Source organism: Epinephelus moara, chromosome 5 (assembly GCF_006386435.1).
Source record: "Epinephelus moara isolate mb chromosome 5, YSFRI_EMoa_1.0, whole genome shotgun sequence".
Lineage (NCBI taxonomy): Eukaryota > Metazoa > Chordata > Actinopteri > Perciformes > Serranidae > Epinephelus > Epinephelus moara.
Window position 1 is genome coordinate 5,271,035 of NC_065510.1, and position 15,359 is coordinate 5,286,393.

The window sequence follows — 15,359 nt, forward strand, 5'->3', positions numbered from 1 at the left end:
ATGAGCTCTCTAAGATATGACGGAGCTTGACCATTTAGAGCTTTATAAGTTAACAGTAGGATTTTAAATTCAATTCTGGATTTTACAGGGAGCCAGTGCAGAGAAGCTAAAACAGGAGAAATATGATCTCGTTTCTTAGTTCCTGTTAGTACACGTGCTGCTGCATTCTGAATTTGAGTTGACCTGTTTATCAAACTTGAGTGCAGAATCGAAAATGACACCAAGGTTTTTGACGTGAGGTTTGATAAGAGTGGACAGGTTGCCAAGACTGTTGGATATCAGGTTGATGTTGTCAGAGGGGCCAGAGAGAATAATTTCGGATTTAGCTTTGCTTAGTTGAAGGAAGTTGACTGCCATCCAAGACTTTATTTCACTGATGCAGTTGAAGATATTGGTGAGTTTGGATTGGTTGTTTGGTTTGAGGGGAAGATAAAGCTGGGTGTCGTCAGCATAACAGTGGAAAGAGATGTCATATTTTTGAATGATTTGACCGAGGGGAAGCATGTAGATGGAGAAAAGAATGGGACCTAGGATTGAACCTTGTGGGACTCCGCAGGAGAGAGTAGCTGGGGGAGAGGAGAGTGTGCCTATGTTTACGGAGAAGGTTCTATTGTTGAGGTAGGATGTGAACCAGTTCAGGGCAGTGCCATTAATTCCAGCGCCGTGGAATTAATGGCACTGCTATGGTCTATTAATATATTATGGTCCACTGTATTGAATGCAGCACTGAGGTGGAGGAGGATGAGGATGGCACAGTTACCGGAGTCAATGGAGAGGAGCAGGTCGTTGTGGATTTTTAACAGAGCGGATTCTGTGCTATGATTAGCCTTAAAACCAGACTGAAACTTTTCCAAGATGTAGTTATGATGTAGGTAGGGCAGAAACTGGTTGAGGATGACCTTTTCAAGAACCTTTGACAGAATTGGGAGTTTAGAAATAGGTCTGTAGTTATTGGGCAGTGTGGGATCCGTGTTTGGTTTCTTTACGAGGGGCTGGACAACTGCATGCTTGAAGCAGGTTGGGACGGTACCGGTGATGATGAAGCTGTTGATGATGGAGAGGATGGTTGGACCAGTGATGTCAAGGACGTCCTTCAGGAGAGCAGTGGGAATGATGAGTGCAGGTTGCTGGTTTCATGCTGGTGACGGTGTGTGTAAGGGTGGGTAGAGAGATGGGTTGGAAGTAGTCCAGTTTGGAGGAACAGGCCAGGGAGACGGCTATGTCACAGAAATTTGAGAAATATTTGGTTCTTGTCGACTTGACTGCTTCCTGATATTTGTGTAAGTGGTTTCTTAGGATCACAGAGGAGATTTGCAGCTTGTCCTTTTTCCATTTTCTTTCTGCATGATTGCCTGAGAGCACGTATGTTGTTGTCGTTAAGCAAGGGGTAATTATTATTATTATTATTATTTTTGGATTTTCTGAGTTTGAGTGGAGCAACAGAGTCCCGGATGTCGACACAGGTTGAGTTGAACTGGGAGATTAATTCCTCTGTGTGCAGGGAGGAAGAAAGAGGGGCCTCAGAGTTCTGGGATGAAGAAGAGGTTATACAGTATATGCCTCAGTAAACTGTCTGGCTGTGGAGGAGGATATTATACGGGAGTATGAGGCAGGTAGTTGAGGTTTAGGATCTGAATGAAGTATAGTGAAAAACTTAATGCACAGGTGATACGAGATCCCTAACTCCTCAACAGTCAGAGTGGGAGTGGTCAGGCCAAGAGTGAAAACCAAATCTGGTGTGTGGCCGATGGTGGTGGTTATGGGTTGGGCTTGAGACTCGTTGCCTAAAGTTAACATCTGTACACACCTGTACACACCTGCACACACCTGCACACACCTGTAGACATCTATAAACACCTCTACACACCTGCACACCTGTAGACATCTGTACACACCTGCACACCTGTAGACATCTGTACACACCTGCACACACCTGTAGACATCTATAAACACCTGTACACACCTGCACACACCTGTACACACCTGCACACACCTGTACACACCTGTAGACATCTGTACACACATGTAGACATCTATACACACCTGTTCACACCTGTACACACCTGTCCAGCCCCAGGTGGGTCGGAGCTCCACCCTCCTGTATACACTGCCCACATCTTTGCACCTCTATCTGTCGGGAACAAAAAAAGTTTCAAAACTGAAAAAATTAGTTTGAACATCACTGGACACTGATCCTGTTAATATGGAGCTAAGCTAACAGGCTGACATGCAAACAGACTAACAGGCTCCATGTGCTCTCGGTCGGCTAACTTTGATCCTTCTTTACAAACTCCAGGAGTGGTGGAGTAAACCGTGCTGTTGAGGCACCCATTGGGTGGGTGAGGAGGTTGTCGTGGTTCTTTGTGAGGATCCGTGTCGTCCGCTGGCAGGAAACATTTGCAGTCAGTGAAACGATGTTCTGACATGTTGAAACATGACTGAAAGACTGAATGTGTTCAACAATAAGAGGTGAACACATGAGTCCAGTGTGGCCGACTCCTCCCATCCTCCCTGTTTCCCTCCGGACAGAAATAGACCAGGAGGAGGAGGAGGAGGGGGTCAGGGTGGTGTTGTTAGAGGGAAGTTTCGTCAGGATGTGGGCGGAGCTGTGCTGCTGCTTATTGTTCTCTGTTAGAAAGAAAAGAACCAGAGAGGAAAAATACTGCTGCTGTCTGTTTAATAAAGTCTAAACTTTATTCCACTCGCATCACAAGAAGAGGAGGAAGGAAAGGAGGAGACGAAGAAGGAGACAAAGAAGGAGAGGACAGATGGTTGGATGATTGGCAGGTGGATATGAGGACGTAGGTGACATCTTTCTTTCTTTGTATTTGAGCAGCAGGTTGATTAGATGTTGGTGGAGGCTGATGGAGTCTCTTAGATGTAGAGTCTGATGGAGGTAGATGGAGTCTGACGGAGGTAGATAGAGTCTGACGGAGGTGGATGGAGGTTGTTGTGAAACAGTGGTAACATACTTGAGGGGTTTAGGCTGTAAACTGATTAGTGAGCTGGTCTCAGCTGGCTGTAAATTAAAGGAACAGTCCGTGTGTATTTTCATTGTGAACACAGCTGGTTCTCTGAGGTTCTGTGAGGTTCTCACTCAGTGTTTGCCCTAGGGTTACAGCTTTGGGGGGGTCAGGGTGTTGATGTGTTTCTTTTAATGACAGCAGTCAATATAACAAGTGAACAATTTGAACTGTACATTGAACTAAACATCGGAGCATTTCTTCTTCACCATCTTCACCACTCTGGGAGCGTTTAAAAAAACACTGATAGTTTTGTCTGCTTTTTAGGTGGTTGACGCGACGTATTTATCGACGTGCGCTCTCTGCCCGCTGGTAGGAGTGTGCTCACCTGTGTGTGCGTTAGGGATGTAACGATTACCGATATTATGGTAAATTTCGGTTAATTTTTACACGGTAAGAATTACCATTTATGTTTAAATTAATTGCATTATCGCGGTGGATTATCAGGACATGTAATAACAGCCTCATTCAAGTCTTGCGATGCAGGCGCTGCGTGAATGCGTAGCATGTGTAAACACAAAGAATGAAAGCATGGCGGAAGTTGGTGATAGCGGCACTCAGGACATTTTCCCCCCAACTAAACGCACAGAGTCTGAGGTCTGGGCGTACTTTGGGTTTCTGAAGAATGGCGAGGGACAGCTGGTGGAGGACAACTATCCTGTGTGCAGAACATGCAGAAAGAAAGTTGCTGTGAAGGGTAGCAACACTACAAATCTGCTGGCTCATCTCCATGACCATCATCCACAGCTTTACAGCCAATGCAAGTTAGGCTATGCAAACGTCAGTTATTGTGTGAGGGACTTCGGTTTTACTAAGATTGTCATAATGTGTAACTCTCGACGTATACGGGACATTTGAGCCGTATCTGTCCTCCTAAACGGCGACTAGGTTTTCCGTTTTCGTTTAAGACACTTAGGAGCTAATACTAGCTGAGTAGCTAATAGCCGTATTAGCAGCTATGTTGCTAACGTTAAGTGTTTCAAAACGAAACGGAGCTGAAAACACTGAGCGGAGCCGACAGAATATAAACCGACGTAACGTAACGCTAATTGAGATCAACTATGATTGAATCACTGTGATTATGGTTATTGTATGGCGAGCTAGAATCGATATAGACGGCCAGTTATGCTTTCTCGACATAAGCTCAAGGAAACAACATAAAACGCTGCCGTGTTAACCTTTGACCGAGAGCATGCACTCCTTTTCTCATACAGGTAATCCTCTGACTCACATGCACACTTCTAATGTGTGAATTATTCTGTGTAATGATGACCATTGCCCTTAGGGTTTTTTTGGTTTCTCCTGCACATTTGTGATATCTATTCTATATATTGTATGTCTTTTGTTCTACTCTTGCATTGTTTTGTTTTATATATATTTTTCCTCTCGTGCTAATAAATAAATAATTAATATATAAATTGTTTACATATTTTGCTGACTGTTAAAATGCACCAGACAAATAAGCTTTGCTCCTGTAATGTGTTTACATATTTTGTTCATTTAAAATAAATCTTTCTGTTGCTGTGCCAATCCCTTGCCCCTTTAATGTGAAAGTTTCATTTTAATATAAGATTTTGGCTGTTAACATTTTGGTATGATAAGGAAGTTACAAGATTTAGTGAAGTTATTTCAATGTATCTATTTTTTGGACATTTTACAGCGTTTGAAAAAATATCGTGATATTATCGTTTACCATGATAATTTGGTCACTATAATCAAGATATCAAATTTTCCATATCGTTACATCTCTAGTGTGCGTGCACGTGTCTGTGTGTGCGTGCACGTGTGTGTGAGTGTGTGTGTGTGTGTGTGTGTGTGTGTGCGCGCGCGTGCGTGCGCGCGCTAGGGCTGGGTATCGCCACTGATTTCCTGAATCGATTCCATTTCGATTCAAGGGGTCCCAATTCGATTTGAGTTCCGATTCTATTCGACTGGAGATTTTTCAGTCACAATACCAGTTTTTTCTCGTATGTTTCAGAGATTCTCAGAGAACTTGCAGTGTAACATTTACATGGAATTATTTTTTAAAAAGAATAAAATCACAACAGGAATAGAACTGAATATTTTATAACTAAATGTTTCTAGAGCAGCAACAGTAAGATTAAAACAGCAGTCACGATATAAACTTAATATCTCACTGGAAACAAAATAAAATGTCAATAAAATAAATCAAGTTTAGAAAGAAAAAAGAACACAGACATCAGTCAGTATCAGTCCTCCTGTCCTGCTGCTGAGGAGACTCACTGCCTGCATGTCACATGACCACAGGTCACATGAGTGACCACAGGTCACATGACCACAGGTCAGTGTTAAGATATGAGACAAACTGAGCTGAACCGTCAGACATCAACATGTGTTGTTGTTTCAGCTTGTTAGTAACAGTTAGCTGTTAGCTGTAAAGCCTCTGTGCTTGTTTATAACATGATGTCAGCGGCGGTGGATGACAGACTGCGGACAGAGCAGACTGAAATATTCTCTACATGTTTACATGTTGCTGATCAGCTGTACTGATAAAGTATTGACTTTTTCCTTGAGGTGGTTTTATTGCAATGTGTGCAAATGTAAAACAGTAAGCTAACAGTTACAGATAAAAGAGCCAGTAACGTCGGAGTTTCTCAACACTACGGTCGTTCATGACTCAGCACTGCGGCTTGTTTATGACCGGCGAGATTAACGGGGTTAAAGCTTCACACATCTGTGGGAAAAAGCGTATATTAAAAGATCGATCTCGGATTTTACGAATCGATATCGGGTCATTCCAGTGAAAATCGATTTTAATCGAATGAATCGATTATTTTAATCGGGGCGAAACTCCGCCGTGTGCGATACAGAGAGCAGAGGAGAATTGTAAACGTGCGACCATGTAGAGACAGAAATGACATAAGATAAATAACATAAGGCTCTTTAGTTAGTTTCATAAAAGGACAAGGTATAGACCTCTTGTCAGTGAAGATTCTCAGTCATCGAGGTCATGGTAATCGTAAGTGCTATATCGTAGGAAACTGGACTTGCTTGCGTTACTTGAAGACGTTTCGCCTCTCATCCAAGAAGCTTCTTCAGTTCTAAATGACCTGCTGAAGGAGAAAGATAATGCAATCACAGGCCAGCGCCGCTGTTAGCTAACAATGGCTAACAGCTAACAGGGACAAGTGGCTCAACCTCACACACCTCATCCCTCTTCTAGTATCACTGCGCCGCTGTTAGCTGTTAGCCGCTGTTAGTGGTGCTGCTGACCACTGTTAGCGCAGCTGCTATCTGTTAGCTGCTGTTATCTGTGATTGCATTACCTTTCTCCTTCAGCAGCTCTCTCCATCTGGGAAAGGCTACCCCAATGTTGACCCTCGTTTTATGAATTCCCCGCTCACGTTGCCTTTTTGATTCCCTTTTGCGCTTTCTTGGCGATGAGGATTCTGTCTACCGTGATGTTGCACATGCATGATCCTGCATTATGCTCAAAGAGTGGGACTTTAGCTATGTTTCCATCCAAAAGTGATTCGAATCATTGGGAAATGCGCATTAAAAGAAATACGAATCCTGTGTGTTTCCATTAAATGTACAGACTTTGGTGAAAATTATGAACTTGCGCGAGTTTTCCGCAGAACCGGAAACAAAACAAGTCTCGCATTCTTCTTCTTCTACGTTTTCTAGCGGTTCGCAACCAGCTTGTAAATGCATTACCGCCTTCCCGACCCGGAGTGTGGATATCACCATGGAGAGAGGTGCGCTACGTCAGACTTAATTTTAACATAACTGTTTCCATCCCCCGTTTTGTGAATCAACATTTTTTCGAATCAACCAAAACCTGGCTAAAGCGAGCGTATTTTAGTTTGTGCGAATCAGGGGATTTGAATTTGAATTTTGGCGTTTCCATCATAATTTTCAGATGCGATACTTCTAGATGCGCATCTAAGCAGGCTGATGGAAACATGGCTTTTGTTATGCTGCAGTAGTGCCGGGGTAGTAGCGGTGCTGGCAGCGGCGCAGTGATGTGAGGAGAGGGATGAGGTGTGTGAGGTTGAGCCACTTGTCAGTTGTCAAAAGACAAGACGTGATTGGTTTCTTCAGATTCACAGCCGCCCCAACAGTCCTACGTTGTAAACACAGCCAGCATGGTGAGGAGGGGGTTCGTCAACTCACGTCGCGTGTGTCTGTGTAGCAGCCTGAATGAATACTCCATGAATATCCATAAGTGTAAATTCAGTTGTGGTAAACCCTGTTTTGTTGTTTTCCTGAAGGAGATCGAACGGTATGTGAGAGGGCTCTCTAGCTCGACGAACAAAAAGGCTGTGAGAACAATTAATGGCTTTAAGTTTTTTGATGTTTTTGTATAATGTAATGTACCCCTGGCTCGTTAATTTATTTCCTGTTTAAATGTGCTATACAGATTATTGTTGATTTCATGCTTCCCTTAAACTCCCTGTAATCCGTATCTTTGTATCTTTGCAATAAAGTTGAAATGAAAAAAAAAAAGAAGAAGAATACTCCATGAAGTATCGGATGACATGGTTTCATCAATGTTATCATAGCTTTTTGGTACACAGCAGCTACCGTAGTTGCAAAACACGTTTGAAACAGTGAGGCGCTAGAGTGCGCTATGTGTTTGACTGCAATATATGATTTCAACGTTAGATGGGAGACATTCCTGCACACTGTGTCTTTAATGAAGCTCTGACACGTCACACGTAACTGTTTGACAGTAAACGCATCTGTCAGGGTCTTCGTCATCATCATCATCATCATCATCTTCACCATCTTCATCATCATGAGTAGAAGGCTTTTATTCTGAAACAGCAGAAACACAGTCTGAACACACACACACACACACACACACACACACACACATATGTATACACACATAGACATATATATATATATATATATATATACATGTTTATGTGTGTATATATGTGTGTGTATATTGTCAGTGTTTGTTATATACATAGAACAAACATTTAAAATGACCCGTGTAGGGTGGGGACTCGTTAGGATTTTAACGATTCCGATTCCTTAACGATTCCTACATTATATTCATTATACTTGCTATACTTAAACAAGTATATAATAAACACAAATGCAGTCATACAAATACAAAAACTTTATTCTAACTGTTGCACAGCACGATTAGATGAAAATACACATTTGTGTGTGGTGTGTATTTCAGATTTAGAGCTTGTATCATCTCCCTGAGAATATATAACAACAAAAAGTGATTCTCTGATTTCTACAGTAACACTATTACCTCAAATTAACCACAGCAATGTAATAAAAAATACTTATATGCATTCATGCTTGGCCACTGTTATTTACGTGACAACACCTGAACACAACACACACACACATTGGCTGTTTGTTTCTACCGCTCCCCTCGTTGGAAGCCTCGGACCTCCCGCCGCCAGCCTCCACCTTGATTAAACGCTGAAAGTTAAATAAAAGAGGGAGACAGGTTTCTCCTATTTTATCTTATTTTGTTATATTTCTCCCTCTCCTCTCGCTGTAAGCCTCGGACCTCCCGCCGCCCGCTCCCGTCTCAAACACGGAGGTCTCCCTCTCCGCGGAGCACCCACGGTGCACGCCTGGCCTGTTAAGTAGCCTGTAACCAAAACAACTGTGTGACACAAACTCAGTGCTTTAGTAATTAAATAATGTCGGGCTCGGTCGGGTTCGGACAGAAATATGTGGCCCGTGCCGCACTCTAATGGAAATGCATGTGACGTTTTTTTTTGTTTTTTTTTTACCATCTAGGAACCGTTTGCAGGAACCGTTACTCCAAATGTGATGGAACCGGTTCTGGAACCGGAACTTTGGACCCGGTTCCAAAAAAGAACCAGATCCGGATCCCAACCCTAGACCCGTGTTCTCTCAGCGGTCACTTACAGATCTCAGACACACACATGTTAAACACTGTCCACCTCTGACTCCATATTAAAAGCAGTGGTTTGTCATGTCGGCTTGTTGGCCGATACCGACGACATGCCGATATTATCCCTCAGTACGTTGACTGTACGTGACTGAGCCTGAGCTGAGAAACAGAACAGCTGATCAGAATTAGCTCAAACAGCTCTGAGTATATTAACTGCTGTGAAATGACTTCATGTAATCTTCTTTATTCTCACATGGAGCTATTATGGGATGTTGAGTCCCATCAGTGAGCCAGTTACACCGCGGAGTCTTTGAATATATGAAAAGTATTCATGAATCACTGCATCATGTATCCATGTAGATTCATTTCTCATTAACACTGACAAACCTGCAGTTCTTTTTTTAAACATTATTTTTGGGCTTTTGTTGCTTTTAATGTCAGGACAGCATAACGTTATGGGGAGAGAGGGAACGACATGTAGCACAGGACAGCAGGCTGGGTTTGAACCCGCGGCCGCTGCGTCTGATCACGGGGCGTCCGCTCCATCCACTGAGCCACTGATGCTCCGTGGTAATTACTATAATAATGGATTGTGATTTATGTCCAGGGAAAACCACAAGGGTCCAAAGTCTTTTCAGAGCCAGAGACACTTTTCTTACGGGCCGACAAACCGCTGTCTCTCTGATGTGTTCAGTGTCTCTGATGTTATAAAGAAAAGAATCAAAGGACAATGCATAAAATGTGCTGTGATGATAATGTAAATCCAGGATGTGTAATATGTGATATATGTGGGTGGAACAGATTGTTAGATAAATGATAGAGTGTGAGGTCAAACAGTATCTTTCATATAGACACTCCTCCACCACTTCATTCACTAAAGGACACGCCATGTTTCTACTTCCTGCTACACGCTCAGCCTCAGGCTGACACGAAGCAAACCTGTGACTCAGCAGGTTAGCTTTACAGAGTATGTTGCCATAGTAACTGACTCAGGGTTACACTGAGCCGGCTTTGTGAAACGGAAAAGTCAGTTTCCCTCATCTCAGGCTGAACAAACTCAGAGTTTTCACTGATCCTGCTTTCTGAAATAGGGTCCAGGTGTGAAGTGAACACTGAGCTGACAGTCAGCATGTTAACAACACGCTTTTGCACTGAATGGGAATGCATGCAATTTTGTTGTACTTGTACAATGACAATAAAGATTCTGATTCTGATTCATCTGTCACTGTGTCATGTGATCCAACGTCACATTTTACTGTGACCGTCCCTGTAGTTATGATGCTGTTTAATCAGACTCACCTGTCAGAGCGACTGTTAGCATGTGTTAGCAAGTGTTAGCGGGAGTTAGCATGTGTTAGCAAGTGTTAACAGGTGATAGCAGGTGTAAGCAGGTGTTTGCATGTGTTAGCAGATGTTAGCAGGTGTTTGCATGTGTTAGCAGGTGTAAGCAGGTGTTAGGATGTGTTAGCAGGTGTAAGCAGGTGTTAGGATGTGTTAGCAGGTGATAGCAGATGTTAGCAGGTGTAAGCAGGTGTTTGCATGTGTTAGCAGGTGATAGCAGATGTTAGCAGGAGTAAGCAGGTGTTTGCATGTGTAAGCAGGTGTTAGCATGTGTTAGCAAGTGTAAGCAGGTGTTAGCAAGTGTCCGCATGTCTAAGCTGGTGTTTGCAGTTCTTAGGGTGTTAACATGTGTTAGCAGGTGTAAGCATGTGTTAGCTGTTGTTAGCAGATGTTAGCAGATGTGTTAGCCTGTTGTTATTTAGGATGTTTGGCCGCAGAATTTTGGGGAACAGCTGGTGGTGAACTGTTTCTGTAATTTAAAGTGACAGAGCTCGGATCGTAGTACCAACACCTCCGTCTTTACTGACCTCTGATCAGCTCTAATCAGTTTCCTCGTTAACTCTGACTTCTTCTCTTTGTCTTCTTCTGTGGTGGCAGTGAGTCGGCGTGTCGTTTCTACAGCCAGCAGATGAAGGGGAAACATCTGGCCATCAAGAAGATGAACGAGATCCAGAAGAACATCGATGGCTGGGAGGGGAAGGACATCGGCCAGTGCTGCAATGAGTTCATCATGGAGGGAACACTGACCCGTGTGGGCGCCAAACACGAGCGCCACATATTCCTGTTCGATGGCCTGATGATCTGCTGCAAGTCCAACCACGGCCCGCCGCGGCTGCCGGGTGCCAGCTCCACCGCAGAGTACCGACTGAAAGAGAAGTTCTTCATGCGCAAAGTCCAGATCAACGATAAGGACGACAAGGAGGGCGAGTACCGGCACGCCTTCGAGATCATCCTGAAGGACGGGAACAGCGTGGTGTTCGCCGCCAAGTCTGCTGAAGAGAAGAATGGCTGGATGGCGGCGTTGATCTCGCTGCAGTACCGCAGCACGCTGGAGCGAATGCTGGACTCGGCCATGCTGCAGGAGGAGAAGGAGGAGCAGATGAGGCTGCCGGGAGCCGAGGTGTACCGCTTTGCCGAGCCGGACTCCGAGGAGAACGTCGTGTTCGAGGAGAACGTCCAGTCCAAGTCCGGGATCCCCATCATCAAAGCAGGGACGGTCCTGAAACTGATTGAGAGGCTCACCTTCCACATGTACGCAGGTGAGACAAGATGATGTTACAGGTTTAAATGAAAACCCCAAGTGCTTGAGGCACTTGAGAATGTCCCAAACAAACACTGACAAACACACAGCGGTGTTCATATCTCAGTTTTATGTTTGTTAATCTTTTTACTGTCTTAAATCTATCAACAGTTTGACACATTCCCACTTCCTGTTTGAAACACTACAGTTGTGGATGGTCCCAACAGAAGCGTTCCTTAGCGTCCCCATGTTTGGTTCCCCCTCTGTTGGGGTACCTAGCACACAGATCTGGTACTAAAAGGTGGAGCTAGAAACCCTGCAGTCTGATTGGTCAGTAGAGGACGCTCACTCTGGTTTTATGTAACCTCTGTTCATACATCAGTAAACTACAACTATAAAATGAAAGAGAAAAAATAACTTCATTCACTGGGCCGACTGCCGGCAACTTTTAAGGTGGAACGTTAACTTGTAATGTTACTCAATGCATGAGTTGATGACGTGAATCCATCAGCACACCTTAAATTTCACTGTGACAACTTTGACCATCACTTTAGTTTTTATATGACACACACTTTTAGTAATGACTTTAAAAATATAGATTAATTTGGAGCGGATTATGTGAAGGTCATATATTCTAATCCTCACTTCCTGTGGGCTACAGCAACACTAAACCCCTGAGCTTGCCTGAGAAGGACTAAATGCACAAAGCTGCTATTTTTAAATATCCCATGGAGAGAGACTCTCACTGCAGCCTGTTCTATTTTGTTCTGAAAATGTGGGCGTGCAGCCTCGTTCTGTGGACGATAAACCAGGTGCAGACTTCCATCTGTGTCACCACTGATGAGGAAATACAGCGAGTGCTGGACGGAGCAGTGAGTGACAACAACCCCGCCCACATTTAAGAGGACTGTCTTAACAGACCGAGGGTCTAGGTACCATGTCTGAAGGCTTACTGCTGGTTTGGAAGGTGTTTGATGGAAACCAACTAAAAACATCAGCTGTTCAGTGAAGCAACAAGTTGTTGATCAATCAGTTCATTGATCAACAAGACGTTAAGTGATTATTGATTGACTACATTAATCATTAGTTTGATCCTGATGAGCTTTAAATCAAAGCTGTGATATCATCATGACATCACATCCTCTGTAAGACAGAGCAGCAGGTCGACAGTCTGCCGTCACGCCTGCAGGTGTCCAAGTGTCCTGAAACCAACAGTTCTTTTCGTTATTGATTTGTCTCTCTGATCGGTTATTGATCAGTTGTTGAGTCCAGACGACATCGAGCTGAAACGTCGAGCAGCTGTGACGCCTCAGTTTGTGTCTGTGTGGACTGTTTGACGGACTAATCAAGACATTTGGAGACGTCACCTCAGACTTTTATTGACTGTCCATATGGCAGATCTTTAATGAGCTCTTATTTTGAAAGAAAAGATCTTCAATTAACTCTTATTTTGAAAGAAAAGATCTTTAATGAGCTCTTATTTTGAAAGAAAAGATCTTTAATGAGCTCTTATTTTGAAAGAACAGATCTTTAATGAGCTCTTATTTTGAAAGAAAAGATCTTTATGAACTCTTATTTTAAAAGAAAAGAGCTTTACTGAGCTCTGATTTTGAAAGAATGATGCTATTTTGGGACAAAGTAAATCTCTCGTCTCAGAGGTCACGGTGCCGGAGATTCTTGGTAATATTCTGAGCCCCTGGCAGTGAGGCCGGACCATGTGACCAATCAGAGTCCTGCTGAGGCTGAGTCAGACTGAGCACTGCTGCATGATGGGTAGAAAGGCCATGAGACAGGTTAATGAGAGCAGACGTCTTTAGAGGACGGACAGAGGGCTAATGAGACGTTTATTAATGACATGTCAATGGTGTGTTTCCTCCCTCAGATCCAAACTTTGTGCGAACGTTTCTGACGACTTACAGATCGTTCTGTAAACCTCAGGAGCTGCTGGACCTGCTCATGGACAGGTGAGACACGTCCAACCTTCACTCTGTCCCCAGCTTTATTTATAAAGTCCAACATTACAAATTACAGTCAGCCTCAGAGGCTTTCACAGCACACGAAGTCCCTCTGTCCTCTGATCCTCTGTCCTCAGACCCTCTGTCCTCAGACCCTCTGTCAAAATTGCTCAAAAATGACATTCGAATATTCCTTCTAAAAATAACTCATAGGTTTGAACCATTTGAAATTTTTTTTTTCGCTTTATGTCCACAAGAGGGCAAACTAATACAAGGAAACATACTTGTATATGTATTAATACAAGGAAACATAACTACTTTTAGGTATTTTTATTTCAACATAAAGGTCTTTGAAAACATTTACATACCTACACATTAAAACACATAAAACAATTATCTATAACATTACGTTATAAACGACCGCGGACCTCTCGCTCGCCCCCCCTCTCTGACCCATGGCCACACCGCCCGCGGAAGCGCTGCGAATAGCCTCGAAGCGCTGGACCGTGACCGGCTCGTTCCCTGCAGCGATCGTTTCGGCGTCTGGTCTATTTTCTGCACGAGCCGCGAGCGAATGTGTCAAGCCAGTTGACGGAGACAACAGCTGGGAGCAGAACCGCTTGTCGACCAGCGTGGAGAAATGTGCGTCTGATGCCAATGCCCACTCGCAAAGAGCACAGCTGCGGTGGTGTTTTTTTTTCTCCACAATCGAATATCAATTTTCACATTTGAAGGTCCTTTTTTTTTTTTTAAATTCGAATTTAGAATATTCGTTGACAGCCCTACCTCTGACCCTCTGTCCTCAGACCCTCTGTCCTCAGACCCTCTGTTCTCTGTCCTCAGACCCTCTGTCCTCAGACCCTCTGTCCTCGGACCCTCTGTCCTCAGACCCTCTGTCCTCAGACCCTCTGTCCTCAGACCGTCTGTTCTCTGTCCTCGGACCCTCTGTCCTCTGACCCTCTGTCCTCTGACCCTCTGTCCTCAGACCCTCTGTCCTCAGACCCTCTGTTCTCTGTCCTCGGACCCTCTGTCCTCTGAGACCCTCTGTTCTCTGTCCTCGGACCCTCTGTCCTCTGACCCTCTGTCCTCTGACCCTCTGTCCTCGGACCCTCTGTCCTCTGACCCTCTGTCCTCGGACCCTCTATCCTCAGACCCTCTGTCCTCAGACCCTCTGTCCTCTGACCCTCTGTCCTCTGACCCTCTGTCCTCAAACCCTCTGACCCTCTGTCCAGGGGCGTCGCACCCATGGGGGATGGGGGTGTTTTGACACCCCCACTTTTACAGCAAGATGATTTCATCCCCCCCACATTTTCACCCCCCACACATTTTCCAAAGGTAAACCCATTTGCCCACCCTGGCAGTGCACCAGCATACAAAAATGGAGCGCACCTCACCCCCCCTTATGCTGCATGAAAAGGCATTGGTCAAATTGAACGGACATTCACCCAATCACAGACTGTTGTCTGCGACCGGCCTCCGGCCCGCGAAATTTGAAGTTACGTCAGTCGGAGCTTTTGTCACTCACCGATGGCTGACATTGAACAACACTGACACACAACAGAGAGAAGAAGGAGGCAGAGATGCCAAAAAGGAAGAGGCAGCAGCAGAAAATTGACTTCTTTTTCAAGTCAAGTTGTCATGTAAGTGAATGCAGAGGAAACCGGCTCTCCGCCGCCCCCTCAAATCACCATCATCTCTCTGTCGGCAGAGACTCTGTTCTCCCCTGCAGACCGCACCGCACCACAGCACACCACACAAAGGAACTTAATGGGGAAAATTGTGATCAGAAGCTTACTCTTTTGGCGATCTACGGTGGGCTCAGGACAATCTTTTCGAGAAAGTTTTCAATCCAGCCGTTAAGTGCAGAGGGTTTTTTTTTCTCTCCCAAGAACCTCGTAGCCTAGGCTACAGTAAATCCACCGTGATAACTCCGCGATAGT

General features: G+C 44.4%; 1 protein-coding gene across 1 annotated transcript in view; it reads left to right on the forward strand.

The window, feature by feature from the left end:
• The window catches only part of LOC126390601 (son of sevenless homolog 1-like), a 74,068-nt gene that overhangs the window by 37,445 nt on the left and 21,264 nt on the right, over nt 1-15,359 (forward strand). The window contains exons 10-11 of the mRNA XM_050044982.1: nt 10,822-11,483; nt 13,347-13,428. Coding sequence (XP_049900939.1) covers nt 10,822-11,483; nt 13,347-13,428 — 744 coding nt within the window. The remainder of the gene's footprint in view (nt 1-10,821; nt 11,484-13,346; nt 13,429-15,359) is intronic.